Genomic DNA, 15677 nt, shown 5'->3' with positions numbered 1-15677 from the left:
ACTTATGCTGGCTGATGTGAGACTAGCAGAAAATAAGTCGGGCTCTTAGTCTTCCAGTGGGTTACTGTACAGTAGACATATGGTGCATAATAAATACTCAAAGGTTTTAATTCTCTCCTCCATCATTGTCTCAAAGAAAACCCAACAAATAGCTGAGCACACCTGGGGCTGCTTACAATTCATCATTAGTTTTGCATTCTTTACTTTATTTTCATGTGAATTCCCTTGTGAGGAAATACCTGGATTCCAGAGATAAGAAAGAGTCCTCCTAGATTAACTCAAACTTTGATTTAATTATTCATTTTAAAATTAGACTCAGGTATTGACAAAAATTCAAATACCAGAGTATAGAGGCCTGAGGGATTTTTTTCTTCCCACGTTATTCAACAATTAAGTCTAGTGGTTTCAGATCTAAACTCTAGAAGCCTCCATCACCACATTTCCTGTTTGTAACTGAACAAAGTACACACAAAAGACTTTAAGAAACAGAAGAGAAGAAAAATAACCTGAGACACTGATAAAGATAAGTTTTAGTGTCATGCTGCTTCTAACATAACCGATCAACATTACTTAGGAAAAAAAAGTTTGTGGGAGCATTTTTAATCCATCCATTTGCTTTATGGCTACATCAGGAGTTCTCTGAAAAAAAGAAGCATGTTAGGTAAGTGGCATTTTCAAATCTTTTGTTAATTTTCATGTCAAAATTTCACTTAATTTCCAAGTCCTCACTAAAAGATTCTTAATATTTGGAAAGTAAACTAGTTAGCATAATTATTTTTAAAATGTGCATTAAACTTTATTATAGTTGGAAAATATGTTGAAATACATTGCTGAGCATAAATTGAGTATAAATTGACCATTGTCTCTTGAATGAAAACACAGTGGGCACTGTTTTATAATAAAAAGTTTGTTGTAGCTGTTCAATAAGTATTCATTGATAATCATGCCATCTGAAGTATTTGTTATTTTTTAAGAAACTATTTTATTTTGAGCATGCAAATTACTTTTTGGTTTAGATATAAAGCAGGAGAGGAGTAACTACATTCTAATTTTTTAGAAATCAGGCACTACAGTGTCTTCTTAGTAATCAATTCAATTGTCAACATTCAGAGAGACAATTTTAAAACAGTCAGTGAAAATTCAGTCTCTTGTGCCATGCATCATAAAGTTTGAATCAACGTAGATTTGATCCTTCGTTCCTTCTGCAGTCTTTATGTACATTTCATTTCTTTAACAAACATCTTTTTGCTTAAGAGAAAAAAAATTGCTTACCATGTAAAGTTGGAAAATTGTGAAATATATTTTTAAAAAAGAAATTAAAAAATCTTAGATATTTTTCATCATCTTAAAAACTACCAATATTATGTTGTATAGTTCCTTGTAATTTTTATTTTTATACATTCTATATAATTTGCATTTTATAACTGAAATAATAATGTGCATAAAATCATGTATCCAGCTTTTTTCACTAACAAACCTAACTACTTCCTTTTTATTATAAGCCTAATCATTTTAAATGAATTCACAAGATACATGTATTTTGTTAATTACAATTTTCTTGTCATTCAATTATGTTTAGACATTTATGCTATATCCAGTTCTTAAATATTTTAAAAGACAGAAAAATGACCAACTCAATAGTTTCTCCTATATTAAGGAACTTTTTTTTTTAAGGAAAGATAAGTAGAATTGGAATTACTGAATAAGAGATTATGAGCATCTTAAGTCTCATTATTGCCAAATTGCTTCTCCAAGGATGATGCAAATCCCCTCTTATCCTAGCAGTGTTCCTCCTTAACAGGCTGGTCTCATTTAAAAATTTTCGTAAGTACGACATGCTAGACCATTATATTACTTTGATTATATGCATTACTTTGATTATAATGAGGTTGAACATTGGATATATTGCATGCATTTAGTTTCTATATTTTTAGTTGTAGATGGACACAATACTTTTATTTTATTTATTTATTTTTAAGTGGTGCTGAGGATTGAATCCAGTGTCTCAAACATGCTAGGCAAGTGCTCTACCACTAAGCCACAACTGCAGCCCCTGCATAGATATTTAACAGCTTATAATTTCATCATCTGTGCATTGTCTGATTGTATCTTTTGCTTCATTGTTGTGCATAAGGGGCAGTCACAGAGTGAAGGTATCATATGTTTTAATTTCTGTGAATTTGCTTCCCAGTGTTTTGTTTGATGGATCTTAAAACCAATGGATTGGATAAATCACCCAGGGAACATAAGCTAGCATGTGATTTTCACAGTTCTCCTCCTTCTCCTTCTTAGCTTAGCAAAGAACAAAAGCAATTGCTCCAATTTGCTAGTGCACTGTAAGAAATTGACAGAGCAGTAGTACTGTCACTGCCATGAGCTGATGATGGGGAGCGTGGGAGGGTGAGAAGGCCAAAGGCTGAACATGACCTTTCACTATTTCCAGGACTAAGGACTCTAAATGAAGAAGGAATATGATGAAGTTTCCTCCATAGCATTTTGTAGTTCAGAGTGTCCCTTCAGGTGCAATAGGAAGCTCCTTCATGTCATTTGAGACCTTTCACAATTTCATAGAAGAGGTACAAATTTAGTATTTGCCCTGAAAGCCTCAGAGACCTTAAAAGCCAAAACAAAACAATATGAAAGAAAATAACCAGACTTTTTCAAATTCAGATAAGCAAGATAAAAACTACATTAGAACACAGACACAAAAGCACAATTATTCTTAATTAAGTAAAAAAAAAGGCTGAAATGAAAGATGCAAACTTTTTTCCTTTTCTTTGTAGTTATTACATCATCAATAAACGTGCTGCTATCACAATTCATACTATACTTCTACATTCACACAAAAAAATCAGCATTAGCTGAATCAAATGGTAAAAACAGTTTGGTTACTGATAATTTAAACAATGATTTACAATTTAGTTTACACATTATTGTTTTTAAAATAGGATTCTAATTGTGTTTACTAATTTTCTTTCCATAAGCCTCAATCACCTCTTTGAGAAGAACAAATCCTTTCTTTTAAAGACTTATGAATCATCATCTATATATGTATATATATATATTTAGATGTAGATAGACACAATACCTTTATTTTATTTATTTATTTTTATGTGGTGCTGAGGATCGAACCCAGTGCCTCACATGTGTTAGGCAAGGGCTCTACTACTGAGCTACAGACTCCAAATCATCTTTTTTTTAAATTGGTTGTTCAAAACATTACAATGCTCTTGACATATCATATTTCATACATTTGATTCAAGTGGGTTATGAACTCCCATTTTTACCACGTGTACAGATTGCAGAATCACATTGGTTACACATCCACGTTTATACATACTGCCATAAATGCAGATGTTCTTAAACTAAAGATGGATCAAAAAGAAAGTTCCACCAGGTAATTTAAGTCATATTTGGCTGTGATGTTAAGAAAAGTCAGTCCAGGAAAGATTGACACTTGAAGGCCATGACTCTGAGAAATGTGTGCAGAAATTGCTGGTGGGTAATAGATCTCATTATTGTGTAATTCTCCAAACATGTAAAATTTCATGTAATTGTCTTGGCATTCCTACATTAAAAGTAAAAAAAAAAAATTAACAGGACTTACTCGAAACATTAAAAGAAACATCGTAGGTAAGTATTTTGTGGGATTAAAGGTTTCATGCAATCATGCTGTCTTCTGAGTCTCTCCAAGGTATTTCTCTAATAAGAAAACAATAAGTACATACATAAAATGAAGTAACTGACTACAGATAAAGAGAAGTTCATTGACAGCAGGGCTTTTGGCAGCTCTTTAAGCCCAACAGGATTTCTGAAGTTTACTAATCTCAATTAAAATTTCATTGTGAAAGCAGCAAGGACACTAACACTGGAGAAATCTTAACACACTCTCTTAAAATCTGCCCACTACCTCACTCCCATGTGTACACTTTCTTAATTAAATTCCATAAGTACTGATAGAGAAGAATCATGATGTGTTAGAAAGGGGTGGCCTGATGTCACACAGATGAAGACATGAATTCCTGTTTTATAGTCAGTTTAGTGAGCTTCAGTGATTGGCACACAACCAGTCATACGACTAGTGAATTGACCACTCTCATTCTCTTTCTTATACTGTTGGAAGACATTTCACAGCCAGTATTTGCTATTTTTCCCTCCCCAGTACAGCCTACTCCACAACCCACACTATGCACATCTCAAAAAAATCCTCTGTTCATTAATAGACATTCATTAAACTTGGTGGGTTTCCAATATTGCATTAAAAACAGTGTGTTATTTGCTTAAAAGACTCAAACTATTAGCCCCTGGCATTTGAAAGCTAGGTAGAAACTTAAATCATGATTTCCCTAGCTGTCATTTGCTTACTAATAATTTTTCAAGGCCTTTGGCTTGTTAACAGTGTAAATTGTTGAATTCAAATTGTGTGGATGTTCTTTTGAAATTGATAAAAGCTATATAATTGAAAGTAGCTACAGTTAATGAATAATGACTCTAAAGATTGCACTTGTTGGGCAAGAAGTTTTAAGTACTTTGTGCACACAGTGTTTTAAGAGGCACTGTCCCATCCCAAGTAGATTCCCACAGGCTATGGGAGACATTAATTCTACATATGGAGAGTTCTTGAATAAGAGGAGTAGGGAGTGTGTGTGTATGTGTGGGTGTGTGTGTATGTATTTCTACAGACTTGTTGAAAATGTCCACCATTTAGCTACTCTATATCTGCTCTTATGTGTTTTTATGCGTATTGTTTTATTCTTCAAAGTTGGAGTGTTTATTGTTGGTAATCAAAAATGTGTGGAAGGTATCAAAAATGTCATGAAATACAAAGCTTATAAATGAAAATCCTCCCGTTGAAAACTCAGTTCATATTACTAATGAAAAAAAAAATCTTGGGAAACAGAAGTATTAGGAACTAGGGACTCCTAAAATCAAGGGAGAACTGGAGACCCTACTGAGCTACCTTCTTCACATGGCTAGTCACACTCTGCCTATTATGATTTAGTTTGGGTTTTAAAAGGCCTCCAATTACTTATGTGGAACAGATTTGCTTTTTCAATAAATGAAAAAAAAAAACACAATCCTTAAGTACTGCACACTGTGGTCCGAGTTCTTGATTTAATATTGTTGACATATTCCATGAAATTTATTAGAAAATTTCCTAAAATTTTTAGTGTAAAATGTAGGTTTATGATATTGATTTAGTTGTTTCTTTGTAACTGAGAGCAAAATTATCTCCTTGTAGCAATTAATGGACTGTTATGACTTTTCCAAGCTTCCCTTTAGTGGAAGACAGAAACTAAAACTTCTATTTGAAATATAATTTTGTCCAAGTGATAGGATGATTTATAGCTAGATTTAGTGTAATTTTAAAAATAAGATTAGGGCTTTCTGCTTATGTCCTTGAAGTATGACTTTTTATATTGGACTATATTTTATTTACCCAAACCATAACTATTTATTGAGAGTATGCAAAATACTAGATAAAAGAGGAAATGGAAAAAAACCCTAACTAGAAAAGAGATTGATTTTATTACTTTTCCCAAGGATCATAAATGCTAAAGATTTGTTATTATTTTCTATGTATTTATTTTCTCCTCCCCTAGAAAGAGGGGTGTTAGAAATGGATAATAATAGTGTAAAAGATAACCAAATGAGTCAGGGTAAAGGGAAAATAAGGATCAAGAGACACAATTGGGCAATGAAAGTGAGAGTCATGTAATACTAGAGATTTACTTAAGGAAAACTGTAAAGTCAGAGATGGTGATCAATTAAAATATTCACATGGGCTCTAAACATAAAAATGTACCAGATCCTAAGGAGACACATGGGTCCTTAAACTTGAGACACCAAGTGATATATTAAGCGATGCCTTCTAGTCCTTAGTACACTATAATTAATGAATTTTATGGCAAGTTTCATAGGCTGCTTCTTTTTCTTAAAACATATATTATTTTTCCCTGATAACAAAGGTAGATAATATGGAAATTAAAAGAGTAAAGAGAGCAAGAGAGTTTTAGCTTCTATTTTCTGAATACAACCTGAAGTTCAACTCTGTTGCCACGTTGGGGTAGATTGTGTGCTTTAGTGATCTATCAGATGGATGTGGTGTTGATATCCTCCTCTTAAAGAAATTTTGGGAACATAACTGGAACATGTTGTAGAATAGGAAGCCATCAAAGCAAGCCCACTTAACTTCCTTTTGGGGGAAAGTTCAGATAGCTTCATTCAGGCAGGGTCAAAATTACTATCCAAAATCAATTCTACATCCTTTTCACACATGACAAGCAAAAGAGCATGTTCCCAAATTATATGCCGTAGGGATTTGATGTACCATTTCCATGCTGGATTATTTCCAAAGCAGAGTTACAAGTCCACATTGCCAAAGGTAAATTATTAATACATCAATTAAATGCTTAATTTTAAGCAATGTAGTGTTCTGCTCAACTTTATAATAAGTTAGTTGTAATATGTGTTATTAGGAAAGATATATTATACTATATATACTCAATAATCATCCTTATCCTACTTAATTGATAGATTTAAAATTTAAAAAAGAAAGATGGACATCTTCCAAAAAATAATTGGGATTTAATTGGTACTTTAATCCTTCTTTCTCTGACAATAGCAAGACAGAGTAAATATTTGGGAAGCTACTCTGGTTTATGAAGAAAGAACCATGTTACTAGCATATAGGACAACATTCTTGTTACTAGCATATAGGACAACATTCTTGTTAGTAGGACGGTAGAATTTAACTAGTACAGGTAAACATTTGGGATTTTAAGATAAAAAATTGAGAAGAAAGTGAAAACATATGCCCATTTTATGCTTCTAAAATTATTATGTATTCTGTCAGAAGAATATTTCTGCTCACGCTGACTTTGGTGATTGACATCCTGGTTTTATGCAGCCATGTATTTCCCAGGGTTCTCTCACAGAGCTCACAGAATCCAGTAGTAGTTTCCAAATAGCTTTTCCCACATAATTTAGTGACACTAAGCAAACTCTCAAAAGAAAATAAATTTACATTTATAGTGATGGACGCCTCCTCTAGTCTAGTCTGATGGCCAGCTGTTAACACCAACTTCCTTATTTCAAGTTTCCTGGAAAAGAAATGAATAGCTTAAGTTTTCTTGGTAAATATAGATTCAGGGAAGACAGAATTAAGGCACTGTTGATCAGCACTTTAGCCAAAGCCACAGTGATTTAATGAGTTACTCTTCTATTCACAAGCATGGATTTCCCAGCTGCTGGGGTTAGATCTTTTCTTCTCAATAATGCTGGAGGTAAGTGGAAGGGAATCTTCAACTACTCCTTTTCTGGGTTGTAGATATGACTAGAACATATCTGGTCAGAACCTTTCTGTTGGCTCTTACTCATTACATTACCCTTTTTAATTTCATCTTCATTTCTTCAGGGAGCTGACACATGTGTAGTGAGCAGTTACATTTTGTTGACTTTGTTGCAGATACAATAGTAGGAGTCTTACCAGTAAGTTAGTAATCAAAGTTATTGATTATTAAGCATCTTACTAGTGAGCAACATTATTCTAAAAAATCTTATTACATCTTACTTCACTTAATCCCACAACAGGCACTATTATTATCACTATTTTTTTTCTTTTTACCAATGAGGAAATTGGGGCATGAAGACAAAGATGAATAGGCAGTTTCTTCCCTTTGCGGAGTTCAGTTTACTAGGGGAGATTGATTGATACACAAAATTATTACCTCAATATTTTTTTAAAGGTAGAGGGGTCTGTGAGATGTCACCTGTTAGAGGACATAGCACTGAGGGAAAGCTTCAAAGAGAAGGTAACCTTGTAGGATGCCTAGTTATGTTTTAGATGAATAAGAGGAAAGGCATTTTAAGCAAAGAAGTGAATATACAGAGACGTAAGCACATGAAGTAGAAAGCACACATCTATTGAAAATTACAAGTGCTTCAGAATAATAATAATGGGATATAATTGGGAGTTTTGTGAAGTAAATCCCAAAAGATATGCTGGAAATCTGAAGTATCATTTTGTGGAAATAGTTTTTGATAAGGAATGAAAGAGGTCATGTCCTCTGTGTCTAAAGCAGAGGTAGGAACAGGTACCTTTTCCTAAAGAATCTATGTCACAATCCACAGAAAAATTTTTAAAGGGACAGTTTTCTCTAGAGTCCATTGGAGAGGGGAGTATAGTGTACAGGAAGATAGCTTGGTCAGGAGCGGTAGTTAATGTGGTGTGGATCATCGGAAAGAGCAAATAAGCATAAGCCCCATGATATAATGGGAACAAAGGTCAGACTGGCCTAAACAAGTCCACATACCGTGGTATTTTAAAAACTTGGATATCAAGAAATCAAAGTTCTTTAATTTAGGTATATACTGTGGTCCAAACATTCATCTTCAAAATTTTTTAACCTGAAATATGAAGCTATGTATATATTTTAGCTATACAAACATTTGTCACAATTTGTTTATAACTAAAAAAAAAGCAACTTAAGTGTTAAATGATAAAGATTGCTTAAATAAATTATGGAATATTCATAAAATGGAATATTAGGCTGCCCAAAGAAATGGAAGCATATTTTGTTCATAGGAAAAGAAAGACATAGTAAAATTACTTGGGGGGGGGGAAATAGATAACAATCTAGGGTTTAATGGAATCTTATGTCTGCATCCATAACAATTTCTACACAAAGAAAAATAGGTTTGGAAGTATAACTCTGAGGTTAGGTGCACCCCCTTACTCAGTTGAAAATTTGCATATAACTTTTGGCTCCCTTGAATGTAACTACTTATAGCTTGCTGTTGACCATGAGCCTTACCAATAACATAAAGAGTTGATGAAGACATTTTAAAAATATCATGTGTAATATTTATGGTGAAAAATATGTGAGAAGCTCACTGCCATTTGCAACTTGCTGGCGAGAAGAACAAATTTCTTATACAGGGATGATTAGAGTCATGGGATATTTTAAGCAGACACTTGAGCTCACAGCAATAGTAACTGGAGGTGGCTATGAAATAATTACAGTAGTATTACTATAATTAATTTCATGCAGTTATGATTTAATATTTCATCTTTATGTTTGCTTACTTTTTTCTCAATTGAGAATGGCTCTATGGATAGTTTATGTTTAGTGAATAAAGTTTTAATAAATTTCAACTCTTTGTAATAGAGTTGTGTATATATTTTATGGAAGCAGTTGGTAGAATAGACTATCACCTACATATATTTTATACATTTATGACATATCTTTTTCCTAATTTTTTTCCAATATCTGGACCATGGGGTTCATCGTGAATTTTTTCTAATTGTTGCAAATTTCCAAAAAATGATATCCAGGTACAAGTGGACCTTGCAGTTCAAGGCTGTTGTTCAAGGGTCTATATAGTAACCAAAGTGTTCACAGTGATTGTCTCTTGATAATATGGATAAGCCTGTTTTATCTTTTTGTTTTTGCTTATCTGGGCTTATTAGTTTACTAATTATTTTTTGTTTTGAACATAGATGATGTATGTAATACATTTGGCCTTTCTGTAGAAAGTAAAATTTGTTAAGTGTCACCAATACAGAGACTATAGAGGGTGAACTTGACTGAATAATTTGAAATGATAGTTGTAATATAATTCAATGGAATATGTAGTGTGTGCCCTCAGATTTCTTTAACATGGGGGAAGGATTTAGAACTGCACCTAGACTATGGGTGCTTCAATGACATTTGCAAGAAGAGGAAAAGAGCAAGGGTCTTTAACAACAGAAATCACCCCCTTTACCCCTGTATTGTGATAGGAAAGAGGGAAACTCAGACCTGTCTGGGAAACGAGACTACTAGCTGGCCTCCTTTGCATAGTTATAGTTGGATCTACCACCTGAAAATGATAGTCATCAATGTGGGGTGGGACTGAAGGTGGGGGCAGGATGAGCAGGTGAGGAGCAATCTCTCTCTGAAAGCTTTCTTAATAATTCCCAAAGTACCCTTTGACCCAGCAATTCCACACCCAGGAACTCTTGTACAATAAGCTCACATATCCACAAAAATGTTCAATGGTGTTTTCTGCATTGTGTGTAAAAGAAAATGTTTAAAAAAATTAGAATGCCTATCTAATGGGAAATGCCCATTTAGGGAAATGACTAGACATTACAGCAACACTGAAAAAATCTAGGCAGCCACTAAAAATAACATAAACACACTATAATAAAAATGGCTAATTAGTATAATAGTCTCCATTTATGTTTTAGTAGAAGATCTTCCAGGTTACTCTATATTGGCATTGCTGAAATTTTTAAAATTTATTATCACAGAGCACTTTTTTTTAACAAGTAGGTAAAACTGTAAAAAAATCAAATAAATAATTCTAGAAATGCATACAATAGCATGCAATACCCAGAATTTCTGTTAATGTAGTTAATTGTGTTGTCAAATCTCATAAATACTTAATGAAGGCATGTTTATGAGAAATAAATTGGCCTCTTCTCTCCAGAAAAACCTGGTATTAATGAATAGGCAGGTCTCTTGCAGAGGTAAAAAGACTTTTTGAGTCTTTAAATTTTCTTATAATTTATGAAATGTAAACATTCCCTTAAATGAAATAAAACCACACATTTTATCATCATCATTAGTTATTTTTTTCTATTTATTAGTTATTCTTGAAAAAATATTTTAAAGCACACATAATGGCATCACAGAATAAAAGATAGAATAGCCTAATTCTCAGTAAAGATTATTATATTTCCAACATATAGAAATAACATGGCACTAAATTAAAGAGGAAGCATGAGCAGGTGACAATTTTTCTGGCATTAAAAGAGATTTGAACTAATTTGAATAAAAACAATGTATATATGTACAAACAGGTGACATGTAAATTAGATGCATATATATAGACATATTTATACCATAATACGCATACCCATTTTCTGTATTTAATCACTCATATGCATAACTATGCTCATTTAAAAATCAATGATGCCAATTCAAGTACACAATTCAAATGTCAAGAGTGAGATTCAGAAAATAAGGAGTATTGAGCAGCACAAAAGTTATTTTGGTTTAGAAAGTCTTTGCTGGATACTTTAAAAAGAGTAGGGAAGCAAAACTAATTTCCCTTCTGTTACAGTATAGTCTTTACTGGGTTTAACATGGTAGTATTTTCATTTCTTTGAAGAGGTCTAAAATGGGCTCTGATTTTAAGTGTCTCATAGCACAAGGTTTGGGACCATGAAGAAATATGATCTCTGTTATAGCTATTTTCACCTTGTATTTCTAATTATGTTTAATGTCTACATTCACAACTTAAGTAGAGGTTCTTGAGCACAAGCATTCTGTTCATTTTTAAATCATTGATTCCTAGTATAGGACATAGTTCTTGCTACAGAAGTGATTTCTCATTGATATTTGTTGAATAAATGTATATGTTGTAATGCAGAATTACAAGTTATTTTTCTGGGGTCAGCATATGATGTGGGCCATACAGAGATATGACTACTAAGATATGTATAATTAGGTTAATCATCTGACAGTCCTTCATATAGGTGTAGAGATAGTCATAAACTATCAAGTGCATCTTACATAATATTCCATAAAATGTCTTTCATGACTCAGAAATGAAACAAAGAGAGTTTGTGCCTCTCTTCACAGAGAGGAAAGAGTGGCATAATGAACTCTCTGCTGTTCAGTCATGGAGTTCTAAATAGTATGAGGAGAGCTCCTTGGGGCCAGTCCTAACAGAACTGAGTTGCTTTGATTCCAGAATTATTGTTGTTTTTCAGTACCTGATGTCCTACACTGCAAGGCTTGATGGAAGAGAACCAGTGGTTTTCTGCAGGCAGGGAAAGCACACATGATTTTAGTCTGGATATTAAAGAAAGGGAAAAGATGGCAAATTATGATTCTTGATCATTAGGATATTCTTGTTTTGAATGAAGGTTTTTATAATCAGTGACCACTAGTCACCTTTTAACAGCCAGACTAAAAATATCTTCCATGTCATCAACAGTAGGAATTTGGGAAATTTGTTTCCTTTTGCCCATGCTGAATTCAAGGACTTACTGCCTACACCCACTTTGAAATCTGTAATAAGCTTTTGGTCAATGATGATTAATTTCTTGTTGGAGAACTTTTCCTTTATTACGAATGAATGCAGCCATTTTCATTGTGAGAACAACCAGATCAAAAAAAAAAAAAAAAAATGAGGAGTTAACTACTATATCATGGATGTATTTCCTTTTGTTTCCAGGAAACTCTGAATGCCCCTTTTTTCTCTGGGGACTTCTAGCCTTCTTGGGTTTGGCTCTGGTTATTTCGTTGATCTTCAATATCTCCCACTATGTGGAAAAGCAACGACAAGGTAAGACATTTTGACATATATGGTACCTGCGTGAATGGAGAGTGTAGTCACTGGAAAGCCTACAGAAGTAGACAATTTCATGAAATGTCATCCAATAAAATATTTTATCTGCAGAAAATTTGATTTTTTAAAATCCCAAGTGTTTTCTTAATTTAACAATGCAATTATATTAGAAATGTGAAAAAAAAAACCCACCAAATTTAGCTTTACCTTTGCCTTAGGGTATAGACTTGCAAGGGATTACCCTGGTAAAAATTTTCCCCCTCCAATTGGACAACTCGTCAAACTGCAGCCACAAAAGTTCTCTCTGATACATGAAGAGGAGAGAGAGGAGTGTCTATTTAAGGTTCAAGCCTATTCAAATTCTCTCGGGGTCAGCAGGCCCTCTGCAGATCCAAAGAGTGAGGTGGCTTCAGAAGAGAAGTGGAAAGGCCATTGATGGAACCATGGGCTTGTAATCAGCCCATCCCAGGGACTAGGAGAACAGACCAAGAGGATCTGCTACTGTCAGTGCTTCTTTTTCAACAGGCTGGACAGCAGTTTTAACCAGGTGGATTTTACCTGCATATACCATGATTAAAGTAGTGTAAAGGTCAGTAACTAGGACAGCATGCTGTAGGCATTCAACACAGGCATGCTGAATACATGGATTCATGGGATGGAAGAATGAAAGTTGAACCATTTCTGGGAGATATCAATATTCTAGGTCCAGGAAACTTTTGAGGGACAGACTCTACATGGGCCAAAAATAAAGACAATAAAAGATAAAAGCATTGTTTTTTAACAGATGAAAAGAAATAAAACTAAGCTTGCAAAGGTAAGGTAGACACATATGTCCATGAAAACTTGAATCAATTGAGAGCAATGGTCACATTGCAGGGAGTGCCCTTGGCCCTCTCAGGAGTAGCTTCTTAAGTGTTGGAAATGATAATGTGAAATATGGAGAAGAAGGCATTGTCATACAGATTTTAAAAAAAGATTAGAGGCACTAGAAAATGAAGTGACATAGCTGAGGTCATGCATTGATTCAATAGCAAAATCTGAGTTAAGTGCCCCATTTTATGCAAAATGTTTCTACTAGTACATACGCTTTTGTGTTGATGAAATGTCCTCACCCGGAAACCTAACATTCTTTTAGGACCTCTATACCTCAGATCTGTGTCTAAGGGGAAATGCCAGGCAAGCAATGCTTTTTCACTTACAAGCTTTCCATAATTATTGTTAAAAACAAATGTATCTTCAAACAACCACATTTTATAAGGCAGGTGTATAAATGACTCATCATCAGACTTTTTTTTACAAAGTTTATTTCTTTTATAGAAAAATACAAGCTAAAAGTAGTAGAGGATAGTTTAATTTCTTATTTGAGATCTTTTATGAAGGCAGATGATGATATTACCTGAATTAGAGAAAGACAGTTTGAGAGCTAGAGAGGTAAAGTAATTTAAGGTGGTAAGTATGACGAGAGCGATCATCTGAGCTAGTGCCTCACTTTTCTGTTGATCCAGGTGGTAATTCTTTTAAGATTTTTGTGGGACAAGATAATCAGTGGACTGACATGTCTAACTCGAGCCCAGGTCTCCCTGGAGACTCCCCTCGGACCTGTTTGTCCTGCATAGACAGAAGAGATTCTGTCCTCTCAGTCAGGTTTTCTAAAACTTGGTCTGTAAATGCAATGCTCTTGCATCTGACCTCATGCAACTTTTTGTGTTTGCATTTCTGTGTTACTCTTTGTGGCTAAGAAACTTGCAAGGTCTGACTCCACCTTGGCAAACAGTGGGTGAATAAGTTTTGCTGGTGTATTAAATAGCTTACAAAAGAAAATCTCCATCCTTGTGACAATATAATATCTGCACATTCAATCAGATAAACAAGATAAGCCTTTCCTTGATGTTTTCTGTAGCAGCTGGGTAGAAGCTTTGAAATAGAGTTCTCTTTTCCTCCCCAAACAAATCTTTCATTTTTATGTGATTCTTTGTCCAGATCTGTTCTTTTAGGAGGATTATATTTATTCATTTTTCTGATAGGAATGCTTTAGCTTTTTCCTTCTTTAAATCCAAGGAACATTACTTCTCCAGTTCTTCCTCTCTGTTTTGAGAAGGATAAAAAAAGTGCACGGTTTGCACATACATCAAAGTCCTGTCAGTGTATCTCCTCTTCACTAGAAAATAATACACATTTTTCACATTTCTCATGGAAAATTAATCAGAAAGATTCTATTGTGGGGATTAAACCATGAGCTGTTGTTTCTTGATGTAGTGTATAGTGCTTAGAAGGGTGTACCTTTTAAAGAAGAAAACATAAAAGCAAATACATTTGCTTCTCATCCTCTCTTCTGTGTACCCGACCGCAAGAGTCTGCATCTGAATCACAGGAGAGGATCATGAAAACTCACCCAGCTCTTCTCACACACCATCTTGCACCCTTCACCACTTTATCACAAAGCAGACACTTTGTAATTTTGTTAAATATGATTGAAATGACTAGGCAGCCTTTAAGTCATACCATTTATTTTTAAATAAACTCACCAGCTCTCATGCCAGACCCAGCTCTTTTCAGAAGCCTGAGCTTGCTGACCTTCACACTTAGCTGTCACCCCTCCATTTTCCATTACTACTTCCCATTTAAAGAGATTATAGTTGTTCACCTTCCTCTAGGAAGGACTGTAAAACTAAAATCATCCAAATATTGATGGTCCAGCTCCAGATTACACATTTGAATTCTAAGAATAGCCCAGAATGTGGTGTCCTTGAACTCGCTCAGTGTGCTTCTTCAGTGTAGTTGATCTTGATGGATAATGGTTCCATCACTTATGTTCTTCTCTTTCACATTGATTTAGTCCCCTTCCCTCTCATAGAAGCCTCACACATTTTTCTATTGTGTTCTTTATACAACTACTTCTATGCCCTTTTCCCCACAAAGCTTTATGCTCATACTTTCTTGTGGTGGATTTTGCTCCCCTGCTCCACCTCCTCCACCTTCTCTTTCTCCTTTTCCGCCTCCTCTTCCTTTTGCGTCTTTTACTCCTTATGATATATTTCCCTTTTACATGGTGGCACAAGGGGACTCATTGTATGAGTATACTTTCCAATATTCATACTCAAGTACTTCTCCTTGGAGAATTCATATTATCTTTTAAAAATATTAGTTTGGGGAAATACTTTTACTTACTCCACTATCTACCTATCTTTTTTTTTCCTATCCTTATTAAGCAAGGATATTATTTTATTTTCAAATATTTTTCATTCACATTTTATTTTCAAATTATATATATATAACTCCTCTGTAAGAATATATATATATATATATATATATATATATATATATATATATAT

At 34.0% G+C, this 15677-nt stretch overlaps 1 protein-coding gene across 4 annotated transcripts in view; it reads left to right on the top strand.

The window, feature by feature from the left end:
- The first annotated feature begins 434 nt into the window (after positions 1-434).
- Positions 435-15677, top strand: part of LOC107136334 (T-cell receptor-associated transmembrane adapter 1) — a 38346-nt gene continuing 23103 nt past the window's right edge. For 2 of the 4 annotated variants that reach the window (XM_048803354.1, XM_048803352.1), the window contains exons 1-2: positions 435-661; positions 12232-12342. In XM_048803354.1, coding sequence (XP_048659311.1) covers positions 12242-12342 — 101 coding nt within the window. In that variant the 5' untranslated portion in view covers positions 435-661; positions 12232-12241. The remainder of the gene's footprint in view (positions 662-12231; positions 12343-15677) is intronic. The other 2 variants (XM_015478543.2, XM_015478542.2) reach the window with 1 other exon arrangement.

This window comes from Marmota marmota, unplaced genomic scaffold, assembly GCF_001458135.2.
Source record: "Marmota marmota marmota unplaced genomic scaffold, marMar, whole genome shotgun sequence".
NCBI classification, from domain to species: Eukaryota; Metazoa; Chordata; class Mammalia; order Rodentia; family Sciuridae; genus Marmota; species Marmota marmota.
This window is presented reverse-complemented; position numbering and strand designations above follow the sequence as displayed.